At 45.4% G+C, this 12993-nt stretch overlaps 1 protein-coding gene across 6 annotated transcripts in view; it reads left to right on the forward strand.

The window, feature by feature from the left end:
- Positions 1-688: 688 nt before the first annotated feature.
- The window catches only part of COL6A2 (collagen type VI alpha 2 chain), a 35377-nt gene continuing 23072 nt past the window's right edge, over positions 689-12993 (forward strand). For 2 of the 6 annotated variants that reach the window (XM_055373792.2, XM_055373789.2), the window contains exon 1: positions 970-1321. In XM_055373792.2, coding sequence (XP_055229767.2) covers positions 1046-1321 — 276 coding nt within the window. In that variant the 5' untranslated portion in view covers positions 970-1045. Of the gene's footprint in view, positions 818-969; positions 1322-1853; positions 2298-12993 lie in introns of those variants that run through there. The other 4 variants (XM_055373791.2, XM_063702553.1, XM_055373793.2 and 1 more) reach the window with 4 other exon arrangements.

Raw genomic sequence — 12993 nt, forward strand, 5'->3', positions numbered from 1 at the left:
CACACACCTCACACACTCAGTCTCAGACACAGACACACACCACACACAGATACACACACCACACACAGATACACACACCACAGACTCAAACTCAGTCTCAGACACAGACACACACCACACACTCACAGATGCACACACCTCACACACTGAGTCTCAGACACAGACACACACCACACACAGATACACACACCACAGACTCAAACTCAGTCTCAGACACAGACACACACCACACACAGATACACACACCACAGACTCAAACTCAGTGTCAGACACAGACACACACCACACACTCAGATGCACACACCACACACACTCAGTCTCAGACACACACACACCACATCTGCAAACCTGCTCATCAGAAGAGGGACCTCGCCCCCAGCCGCTCCGCCCCCTTCCAGGACAGCTCTGAAGGGGGCCCTGTCCTGGAGCCCAGGGACCTCTCCCCAACCCCGCCTGCGCCTCACCTCAAGGAGGAACCCCGGCCCTGGCTGGGGGGCTGTGAGCAGGGTGGGGAGTGGGGACCCCAGACAGAGCCTACCAGGGACCCCTGTCACTCTGTCCCCGGCTGGGCTCAGGTGGGGACCTCACGGTGGTCCCAGGGCCCAGCACCAAGCCCACCTGTGGTTTCCAGCGGGAAAGGGGTGGCAGGGGTGGCTCGCCGCATGCCCAGGCTCTGCCCCAACCTCCCCGCCCAGGCTCTGCTGTCCCTGCCCTCCCGGCTCCCCACCCTCAGGCCCCAGGAGCGGCAGTTTCTGCAGGAGCTCCTGACCCGGGGCCTCTCGCAGGAGGCCTGAGCAAGCGGGACACAGGACACGGGGTAGGGGAGGGGTGGGGGGGCTGATGGGGGGAGCCCTGCACCCCCCCAGGGCAGCTCCTACCAAGGGGCGAGTCCCAGGGCCCCCGTCGGCCCTGCGTGCGGGGCGCGGTCCCCAACACCCAGGGCCCCGGAGGCGGACGCAGCCCCAGCCAGGTCGTCCGGGAAATGGGGCGGGGGCGACGGGCGGCCGGGCCCGGGACGTGAAGTCCGAGCAGCAGCGGGCAGGGGATGGCGGGGGACCTGGGCCCGGGCTGCAGGGGGGTCCCCACCCTCTCCACCTCCTCCTGCCTCCCGCCCTCGAGGGTCCCCGCTCCCCTCCCATCCCCCTCCCGTCCCCCCGGCCCCCTCCTCCCATCCGCGGGGCCGCAGCGCTTCCTGGCGGCGGGTCGGGTCAGGCAGGCGGGGCGGGGTATAAAGGGGGCGGCGCCGGCCGCGCTTCCCTCCCTTCTGCTTACTCGGCGCCCGCGCCTCGGGCCGTCGGGAGCGGAGCCTCCTCGGGACCAGGTGAGCGCCTCCCGGACCCCGCACCCTGGAAGCCGCTCGGCCCGCGGGGGGTGACCCCGAGTCCTGGGAAGGCGGCGGCGGCGGCTCCGTCCCTCGGGCCCCCGGGAAGGGGGACTCCAGCCCCAGGGACGGCGCGGGGGCTCTGGGGGTTCGGGGCTACTACTCGCGGGGCTGGGGCCGCGCCTGCCCCTGTGGCTCCGCGTCTCAGGGTCCGACCCTCGGGCCCGCGACTTGGGGCCACCTCCCCGCGGCCTCCTCTGGGGCGGAGCCGGCCTGGGCGGGGTGGGGGGGTCCCTGCCTGCGCCCGAGCTCGGTGCTGGGACCCCCGCTCCCGAGACGACCCCGGCACCGCACGCCCCGCCAGGCCCCGCATCTGCGAGCGGTTCGGGTCCGGCTCCGGCCTGCGGGGAAGACGCCCCGGCTGGCTGGGACCTCCGGGGGCGCAGGGCCTCTCCCCGGGCCGGACGGAAGGGGCGGCGGGGCGGGGGGAGGAGGGGCTTTCGGTGCCCGAGGGCGGGACAGGGCGGGGAGGGGACGCGGGTGGCCCCGACGCCCCATCGCTGCGCCCCTCCCGGCCTGGAGCCCACCAGGGCCCCGCCAGGCCCAGGAGAAGCTGCAGACGGAGGCGGCTCCGCAGGGCGGCGGGACCCGGGCTGACAGCGACCCGCAGCCCCTGCCGGGCCGCCCACACCCGCCCTGGGACTCCGCGGGGGACGCTGGTGGAACCGCTGGGCCTGGGTCTCCACTGCTGGCAACCGAACGGATCGGCCCTCTGTGGAGCCGCAGGTGTGCGGGCGAGCGGTGCCCATCCGGGCTGTGCCAGCAGGACCCCGGTGCCCGCGCCTCAGGCGCCCCTGGAGAAGGGACCTTCCCTTTGGGGTCGGTACCCAGAAAGGAGGGGCCTGCTGTCCGCGGAGCTCCTTGTTCTTGGGATAACACAGCTCTGGCTTGGAGGCCCCCTTGCACTTCGACTCTGGTGATTATTTCAGGAAAGGCCAGACCGGGCACGGTGGCTCACGCCTGTAATCCCAGCACTTGGGGAGGCCGAGGCGGGCAGATCACCCGAGGTCAGGAGTTCGAGACCAGCCTGGCCAACAGGGTGAAACCCGGTCTCTACTAAAAATACAAAAAAAAATTAGCCGGGCGTGGTGGCAGGCACCTGTAATCCCAGCTAATTGGGAGGCTGAGGCAGGAGAAAATCACTTGAACCTGGGAGGCGGAGGTTGCAGTGAGCTGAGATCGCGCCACTGCACTCCAGCCTGGGCGAGGGAGCGAGACCGTCTCAAAAAAAAAAAAAAAAAAAAGGAAAGAAAGGCCGGGTGAGATGCTTTCTCTTAAACACGGCCCTGCACGTTGAGTTGCTGCCTCCTGTGGCCTATTTCACGTTTATGCAAAGTCGGGCGCCTGATGCGGGGCTCACCCACCACAAGCAGGGGTCCTGGCGCTGCTCATGGAAGGGGCCCTACCCAGCCCGCGGGGCACTGGCTGGGACGGGGCTGCCCAGGTCCGCCCAGGATCCAAACACCCAGCCCCGCCCAGCGGCCCTTCCTGGCCTGCAGTGGAGGCTGTAATGGGCAGTGGTGGTGAGAATCCCAGCTCACAGGGCGCCTGCTCTTAGAAGGGCGGCGTCTGGGTCCAGAGGTCAGAAACGTCAGATGCCCATCCCAGAAGTGGCAGGGAACCTGTCTCCACAATGGATAGGAGCACTGTCTTTTTTTTTTTTTTTTTTTTTTTTTGCTCATTTCATAGATAAGGAATGATGCCTTGTTGGGGGTTTGTTCTGCATGTCTTTGGTTTTTGTGCAGTACAAGGCTATTTGGGCTGTTTGATCACTGACCGTGTGTAGTGATGTGCATTGCCTGGTTGTGATGTCCCCATGTTCCTAATGGATGTTCGCTTTTTGGGTTTTTTTGGTTTTTTGTTTGTTTGTTTGTTTTTTGAGACAGGGTCTCGCTCTGTCACCCAGGCTGGAGTGTGGTGGTGCTATCACTGCTCACTGCAATCTGCACATCCCTGGCTCAAGCGAGCCTCCACCTCAGCCTCCGAGTAGCGGGGACTACAGGCATGCACCACTGTGCCCAGCTAATTTTCTTTTAAGAGACGGGGTCTCACTATGTTGCCCAGGCCATGGATGTGTTTGTTTGTTTGTTTGTTTGTTGTTTGTTTGGGGTGTTTGGGGGTTTTTTTCTTTTTTTTTTATTGATTTGAAAAAGCTTTATTTTCCTGAATTTTTTATTGTGGTATACAACATAAAATGTACTGTCTTAACCATTTTTAAGTGTGCAGCTAGTTCAGCGACAGTAAGTACATTCATAGTGTTGTGTAGCCATCACCAAGGTCCATCTCCGGAACTCTTTTCCTTTTGTCAAACTGAAGCCCGTGGAGCACCAACTCGCATCACCCCTTCCCTCATCCCCTGGCAGCCACCATCCTACTTTATGTTTCCAGGAATTTGGCCATTTACGTGACTCATATGAGTGAAATCGTATGAAATGTCTCCTTTTGTGACTGGCTTATTTCACGTGGCTTAATGTCCTCCAGATTGATCCATACTGTAACGTGTGTCAGCATTCCCTTCCCTTGTAAGGCTGAGCAGTATTCCACTGCATGCACGTCCTGCATTTTGTTTACCCATTCATCCGTTGCTGGACACTTGTGTTGCTTCCACGTTTGAGCTACTGTGAATGATGTGGCCATGAACACACCACACAGATACCTCTTGGAGATCCCACTTTCACTTCTTTTGAGTATGTTCCCAGAAGTGGAATTGTGGATCACTTGATTTTTTCATTTTTTTGAGGAATTAGTTGCCTCACTGTTTCCCACGGTGGCTGCACCATTTTGCTTTCCCGCCAACAGTGCACAAGGGTCCAGTTTCTCCACACCTGCACCAACAGGTGTCATTTTCTGGGTTCGCTTGGTTTTTTTTAAATGTTAACCATCCTAATGGGTGTGAGGTGGTATCTCATTGTGGTTTTGACTTGCATTTCCCTCATGATTAGTGACGTTGAGCATCTTTTCATGTGCTTGTTGGCCATTTATATATCTCTTGGGAGAAATATCTGTTTAAGTCCTTGACCTATTTTTGAATCAGGTTGATTGTTTTTTGTTGTTGTTGAATTTTAGGAGTTCTCTATATATTCTGGATATTAATCCCTTATTAGATACACAGTTTACAGATATTTTCTCTCATTCTCTGGGTTGTCTTTTTACTCTGTTGATGATGTCCTTTCACTAGATAGATGCAAAAAATGTTTTTAAATTTTGGTGTAATCTGATTTATCTATTTTTTCTTATTGTCATACCCAAGAAATCATCGCTCAGTCCCATGTCATGAAGGTGTTACCTTATGTTTTCTTCTAAGGGTTTTAAAGTTTTAGGTCTTAAAACCTAAAGATCTGGGGGCATGGATCCATTTTGAGTTAATTTTTGTATTTGGTATTAGGTAAGGGTCTAACTTCATTCTTTTGCATGTGGATATCTAGTTGTCTCTGCACCGTTTGTTGAAAAGACTGTCTTTATCGAATGGTCGTGACAGCCTGATTGAAAGTCATCTATGCAAGGGTTTCTTTCTGGACTCTCTATTTTATTCCGTTGGTCTGTATGTCTGTCTTTATGCCAGTGCCACACTGTTGATGACTGCAGCTTTGTAGTAAGTTTTGAAATTAGGACATGTGAGTCCCCCAGCTTTGTTTTTTTCTTTCACGATTTTTTTTTTTTTTTTTTTGCTATTCAAGGTCCCTTGAGATTCCATCTAAATTTTAGGATTTATTCACTATTTCTGAAAAAAAAAACAATCACTGGGATTTTTATAGGGATTACATTAAACCTCTAGATCAATGTGGGTGGTATTGACATCTTAATGTAGTAAGTCTTCCAATCTATGAACATGAATGTCTTTTTTTAAATGTCCTCTTCAATTTCTTTCAGAAATGTTTTGTAGTTTTCATTGTACAGGTCTTTCACCTCCTAAGTCAATTTTTAAGTATTTTATTATTTTTGATACTATAGTAAATAGAATTGTTTTCTTAATTTCCTTTGGATTGTTCATTGTTAGTGAATAGAAATACAACTGATTTTTATGTGTTTACTATGTATTCTGCTATTTTGCTGAATTTGTTTATTAGTTGTAACAGTTTTTGTGGAATTTTTAGGGTTTTCTACATACAAGATCATATCATCAGTGATCAGAGATAATTTACTTATTTCTTTCCAATTTGAATGCCTTTAATTTCTTTTTCTTGCCCAATTGCTCTGGCCAGAACTTCCAGTACAGTGTTAAATAGAAGTAGTGAAAGCAGGCAGGCATCCTTCCTTTATTTCTGACCTTAGAGGAAAAGCTTTCAGTCTTTCACCACTGAGTATGATGTTCACTGTGGCTTTTTCATATAATATGGCTTTTATTATGTTAAGGTAGTTTCCTTCTATTCCTAATTTGTTGAGTGTTTTTATCATGAAAGGGTATTGAATTTTGTCATATGGTTTCTCCGCATCAACTGCAATGATCATGTGTGAGTTTTTTTTCCTCCTTCATTCTGTTAATGTGTATTACATTGATTGATTTTTTTTTTTTTGTATGTTGAGCTATCCTTGCACTCCAGAAATAAATCCTACTTGGTCAATTCATTAAATTCCATTTAATTGCATCAAATTATACCAAATTTAGTTTACTATTAATAGTATTTTGTTTAGGATTTTTGCATCAATGTTCATAAGGAAGACTGGATTATAGTTTTCTTCTCTTGCAATATCTTTGTCTGGTATTGGTATCAGAGTAATGCTGGCCTCGTAAGAATGAATTAAATAGTGTTCCCTTCTCTTCAAGTTTTTTGAAAATTTTGGGAGGGTTTGGTGTTAGTTCTTTATGTGTTTGGTAGAATTCACCAGTGCAGCCATCAGGTCCAGAGGTTGTTTGTCAGGAGATTTTTGAGTATTGATTCAATCTCCTTACTAGTTATGTCTATTCAGATTTTCTGTTTCTTACATGATTTGATTTTGTCTTGATAGGTTTTGTCTGTCTGGAAATTTTTCCATTCCATCTGTGTTATTCAAATTGTTGACATATAGTTGCTTATAGTACACTCTTATAATCTTTTTTATTTCTGTAGAATTAGTAGCAATGTTGCCACTTTCACTTATAATTTTAGTAATTTGAGTTTCTTCTTTTTTTCTTAGTCTAGAATCTAGCTTAAGGCTGGTCAATTCTGTTATCTTTTCAAAGAACCAACTTTTGTTGTCATTGATTTTCTCTATTATCTGTCTAGTCTCCATTTTGTTTATCTTTGCTCTGATCTTTATTTTTTCCTTCTTTCTGCTAGCTTGTGTTCTTTTTCTAGTTCCTTACATTGTAAGGTTAAGTTCCTATTTGAGACCTGTCTTTTTTAATATAAGCATGTATAGCCATCAGTTTCCCCCTTAGCACTGCTTTCACTGTCGAACAAGTTTTTAAATTTGTGTTTTCATTTTCACTCATCTCTAAGTATTTTATAATTTCCCTTGTGATTTCTTCTCTTATCCTTGGTTATTTAACAGGGTGTTGTTTAATTTCGTGATTTTTTAAATGTCCTTGTTGCTGATTTTTAACTTTACTCCTTTGTGGTCTGAAAAGATATCTTGTATGATGTAGATCTTTCAAAATCTATTGACACAGACTTTGTTGTTGCAACTACCCCCATTATTGCAAGCCCTTCTCCCTCTGGTTGAAGTGACTTCCAGGAGATTTAAAGGGCTGGCACCCTTTTCTCCCTTCATTTTTCTCTTTTTCCTCTTTTGAGAGGTAGACATTGAAGACTAGCACATTCAAAAGCAACCATATATGTGGAGAAAATCAAAAAGTCATTGCACATGCTCAGGAGAAGTCACGGGCTCAGAAAAGACCTAAAAAGACCTTAAGTTGATACTTTATGCTGATCCTTAGCACAGAGACAGCAACAATCAAAATTATAAAAACAAGAAAAACCAGCAAACTCTGGGGAAGAAACAGATTTTGATTTCACAAGGCATACAAAGAAACTTTCCTATTTCAAAGGAAAAAAAACAACAGAAACTGTCACTGAAAAAGACTTGGTGGTAGATCTACTAGACAAAGGCTTTGAAAGAATTATCTTAAAGATACTCAAATAACTAAGGGAAAATGTGGAGAAAGTGAAAGAAAATGTAGGAACAAATGAAAATATCAATAAAAAGCTAGGAATTTTAAAAAGAAACCAAAAGGAAATTCTGGAGCTGAAAAGTACAATAACTGAAATTTAAAATTCACTAGAGAAATGCAAAGGCAGATTTCAGCAGGCAGAATAAAGAATCAGGGAACTTGAAGATACAACAATGGAAATTATTGAGTTTGAGGAGCAGAAATAAAAAGATTGAAGAAAGGTGATCAGAGCCTAAGGGGTCTGTGGGATACCATCAAGCAAACCAACATAAACATTGTAGGAGCCCCAGAAGAAGAGAGAGCAAAGGGCGCAGAGAGACTGTTTGAAGAAATAATGGCTGAAAACTTCTAAAATATGATGAATGACATGAATATAACCATCCAAGAAGCCCAAAAAGTTCCAAGCAGGATGAACTCAAAGAGACCCACATTGAAACATTCTAATCAAATTGTCAAAACCCAAAGACAAAGATTTTGAAAACAGCAAGAAAGAATGATTCATCACATGTAAGGAATCCTCAATAAAACTATTAGAACTATTAGCAGGTTTCTGATCAGAAACTTTGAAGGCCGCAAGGCAGTGGGCCAATATATCCAAAGTGCTAAAAGAATAAAAACTGTCTACCAAGAAGCCCACATCCAGCAAAACTGTCCTTTAAAAGTAAGGGAGAAATTAACACATTCTTAGATCAACAAAAGCTGAGAATGTTCATTACCACTAGACCTGTCCTATAGGAAATGCCAAAGGGAGTCCTGCGGGTTGAAATAAAGGGTGATAGACAGTAACTCAAGTGAAGAAATAAAGATCTCAGCCAGGCATAGTGGCTCATGCTTGTAACCCCATCACTTTGGGAGGCCAAGGCAGGAGGATAACTTGAGCCCAGGAGTTCAAGACCAGCCTGAGCAATATAGGGAGACCCTATCTCTATAAAATAAAAATAATTTTAAAAATTGACCAAGCATGGTGGTGCACACCTGTGGTCCCAACTACTGGGGAGGCTGAGGTGGGAGAATCACTTGGGCCTGGGAGGTTGAAGCTGCAGTGAGCTGTCACCACACCACTGCACTCCAGCCTGGGCAACAGAGCAAGACCTTATCTCAAAATAAATAAATAAATAAATAAATAAATAAATAAATAAATAAATAAATATCTCAGTAAAGGTAAATATATAGACAATTATAAAAGCTAATATTGCTGTAACAATGGTGTGTAATGCTGCTTTTTGTTTTCTACATAATTTAAGAGACTAATGATTTAAAAATAACATTATGCTTTTGGACACATAATATATAAAGGTGTAATTTTGTGACATCAATAACTAAAAGGGTTGGGGACAGAGCCATTCAGGGAGCAGAGTTTTGTTTATGCCATTGAAGCTAAACTGGTATAAATTCAATGTAGACTGTTATAATTTTAGGATGTTAAATGCAATCCCCATGGTAACAACAAAGAAAATAACTAAAGAATAAATACAAAAGGGAATGAGAAAGGGATTTAAATGTTTCACCATCAAAAAAATTAAGCACAAGACAGTAATACTGGAAATTAAGGACAAAAAAATCCATAAGGTATACAGAAAAAAATGCAAAATGAGAGAAGTCCCTCTTTATCAGTAATTACTTTAGATGTAAATGGATTAAACTCTCCAAACTCTCTCTGTTAAAAGACAGAGATTGGCAGAATGGATTTAGAAAGCCAAATCCAACTATATGCTCTCTACAAGAGATGCACTTTAGATCCAGAAACATAAATAGATTGACAGTGAAAGGATGAGCAATGGCATGCCACACAAACAGTAACCAAAAGAGAGCAAGAGTGGCTATACTAATACCAGACAAGATAGGCTTTAAATCAAAAAAGGTTACAAGAGGGAAAGAAGGACATCATATATTAATAAAAGGCTCAATACAGCAAGATATAATAATTATAAATATTTATGCACCTAATAACAGTCCATCAAAATATTTATATCTTACACCGGGAAGATTGTTGCTGGCTCTCAGTCTGCTTCCAGTCTGCTCATATTGCTTTTGTTGTAATGATGGTCATATGTGGGAGCTCAGTATCAAGAGGGCAGACTTGAGCCCACACTGCCAGGCTTCAGACCTCAGCTATTAGCTGAGTGCCCTGGGCAAGTTACCTCACTGGGCCTTGGTTTCCTCATCTGTTGGAGTGGGGATGGTAATAGTACCTATGTCTAAGGCCATAAGTCCAATTGTGAATGTTGAATGAAGGGATATAGGACAGTATCTGGTACACAATTATTATAGATTTTTCATTGACATTTTATACATTCTGTTTTCTTCAAAGACTTTTTGGTTCCTGTTTTGCACTCAGATACTTCCTTTTCTTGGAGTTTATTTGGGAGCACCATGTGAGGTAGTACCTTTATTTCTAGTCACAGGGTGAGCCCTCATCCCAGCCTGCTTCCACCACTCTGAAAGGCCACCATGTCATAGCCTAAGTTCTTGTGTGTTGTTATGCCCATGGTTGTGTGGAGTGTTGGCCTGTTCCAGCACCAAAACCAAAAGTTTAATTTTATCGTTTCATTTGATAGCACAAGCTTTCTTATCACTCTATTTTTTATTTTGCTCAACTCTTCTTGCTTTTTCTACCAAGTAAAACTTGGATTCATTTTGCAAACTCCTATCTATGAAAATGCAAAAAATTTTCTTGGAAACTTTAATTAAAATTGCATTCTATTATAGATTCAGTTAGGAATAACTGATATTTTTAAATCAGTTTAAGATAGTGGGATGATTTCTTATCCAAAAACAAGGTTTGTCTTTCCAATATATTTCTCAAAAATTTTTTTGAGTTTTTTTCATAAGTCCTGCACATTTTTATTCAGTTAATTCCTTGGGTTTATGTTGTTTTTCTTACTAGTGTAAATAGCATTTTTCTGCAACATTTTCTAACTGGTTGTCACTGATAGAAGAAAATCAATAACTTTTTGTATATTGAGGACTAAGCTCTGATTTTTTTTATCTTGCCTATATTCTTATCTAAGGGGTCTGGGGAGTCATGCCCTACAAACCATAAATTCTCATCAGATGGTTTTATCTAACCCTATATGCCGTGACTTACTTTCCATCTGACTCTGGCATGACTCTACACGACCAAGAAGAAAATAAAAATATTTTACCCCAAAACATGTTTCTTTGCCACATTTTGAAATGGCCCTGCAAAGCTGTCCTTTACTGGGGAAAATTTGCATCTGTAAGGAATCTCTATTAACATAGCTAGATCTTTTTCTTCCAGGCCCCCCCAATTCTGAAGAGATTAACCAAGAGTCTAGCAGCTTTTAAAAGTCTGAATAGGAAGCATTTGTCATCGACTGTCTCTAAGGGCAGCCACTATGAGACTTCAGAAGAACCTTGGTCTCCACAGTCTTTTATCTTAACCTGAGCATTTCCTTTCTATAATCCCAGGTCTTTAGACAAACTCAACCAATTGTCAACCAGAAAATGTTTAAATTTACCTGTAGCCTGGAAGCCATCTCTCCCCACTTTGAATTTTCCTGCCTTTCTGGATTAAACCAATGTATTTCTTAAATGTATTTGATTGATGTCTCATGCCTCCCTAAAATGAATAAAACCGAGCTGCACCCCAGCCACCTTGGGTACATGTTCTCAGGACCTCCTAAGGGCTGTGTCATGGGTCATGGCCATTCATATTTGGCTCAGAATAAATCTCTTAAAATGTTTTACAGAGTTTGACTCTTTTCATCAATGATACATTTTTCTAAGTGGCTCACTAAATTTTCTCTCCCTAATCTCCCCTGCTTTCTCTCTCCTTCTTTCTCTCTCTCTTTCTCTCTCTCTGTCTATATATATATATTTTTTTTCTCTTTTTTAAAAAAACTTTGTTCAGATGATTTTCTGGGTAGACAATCCTATCTTTAATAAGGACAGTTTTGTCTCTTCTTTTCCAACAGTTATACTTTTGTTTATTTTTACTGTCTTATTGCATTGGCTTCCAACACAACACTGAATAGTAGCGTAAGGTCTGCACTGTTTGCCCCCACCCCATTTTTTTTGTACTGTAGTAAGCATTCTTCTAATGCAGGATTTTTTAACCCAGGGTTAGATCTACGAATGGAATCCCCGAATTCCTGGACATGATTTCTGTATATGAGCATCTATGCATTTGTGTAAGGTGAAATTGTGTAGACTCTTAAAAGGGTCCATGACCACAAAGAATAAGAACCACTATTTTAGCTTTTTGTGTAAAATATGATGTGAGCTCTTGATTTGAAATGTATATCCTTTATAGAGTTAATTCTACTCCTAAATTTCTTACTAGGTTTTACCTTGTCTGGCTGTTGTTGTTTCTTAGTTAGAAATTGATGTTTCAGGGATCTATTGAAGCAATTGCATATTTTTCCCATTTTATGTTAATGTGACTTACATTAATGTATTCCCTAGTGTTTGTGGCATCACTGTACTTTAACTTCATATTATAGTTCTGGTATAGTGGTCCTTAATATGCTATTGGATTTCAGTTTTTAATATTGGCTAGAATTTTTGTGATAATGTTATGGGATTTTTAGGGTGTCACTTTTCTGGCCTGAAACCTCTATGGCCAGTGGTGCCTTTGCCCAAGTTCTTGTCCTGTGTCCAGGAAGAATGAGGTACACAGACAAGTGGAGGGTGTGCAAGACAGAGAAGCTTTATTGAGTGTTAGGGGAGCTCACAGGAGACCCGCAGGGGGCAGCCCCTCTCTGTAGGCGGGTTGTCTTGTCAAATGTTTAGCTCTCAGCAGAGAGAAGGCCCTGGAGTGGGTGGCTCCTCTCTGCAAGCAGGTCATCCCATTGTCTCTGCAGCTCTTAGCAGAGAGGAGGCCCCCGAGAGCGTGTCTCCTCTCTGCAAACAGGGCATCGCAACTAGTGTTCAGCTCTCAGCAGAGAGAAAGCCCTGGAGAGGGTAGCTCCTCTCTGCAGCTGGTTGTCCTGACATCCCTTCAGGTCCTGAAGCTCTCAGCAGAGAGAGTAGCTCCTCTCTGCAGCTGGTCGTGCCATGCTCTGCCCTGCTCTGACTGAGCCTGGGGCTTTTAAAGGCCTCAGAGGGGGGAAGTGCATGCTGATTGGTCCATGTGCAGCCATGTGCAAGCCCAGAAAAAAGCACCTTGAGTTCCCCTCTGGTCCATAGGACGGGCAACCCGGCCCCCAGGCTTCAGGCCTGCCCCAGCCTGAAGGTGGGGCTTCACTGGGGACCCATCCTCCTCTGCCCAGGAGCCTATCTGCCTCCTGCAGCCATCCATGGTGCCCAGGCTGCTGGTACCAAGCGGCACCTGTGCCCAGCCACCCTCAGCACCCCCCCAAGCCTCCCCTCCTGCACTTCTTAGTGCCCACAGTCTGGAGGGGGCCAAGTCAGCAGGGGGCTGGCATGTCAGCACTGCCACAAGCATGCACACATCCGGCCAGGCTGTGACAGTGCCCGGGCTCAGCCCCAACTCTGCTCTGAAATTGGAGTGGGTGGTGGGAGTGGGAAGAAGCTGGGCAGCGGGAACAGGCACCTC

Source organism: Gorilla gorilla, chromosome 22 (genome assembly GCF_029281585.2).
Source record: "Gorilla gorilla gorilla isolate KB3781 chromosome 22, NHGRI_mGorGor1-v2.1_pri, whole genome shotgun sequence".
Taxonomy (NCBI): Eukaryota; Metazoa; Chordata; class Mammalia; order Primates; family Hominidae; genus Gorilla; species Gorilla gorilla.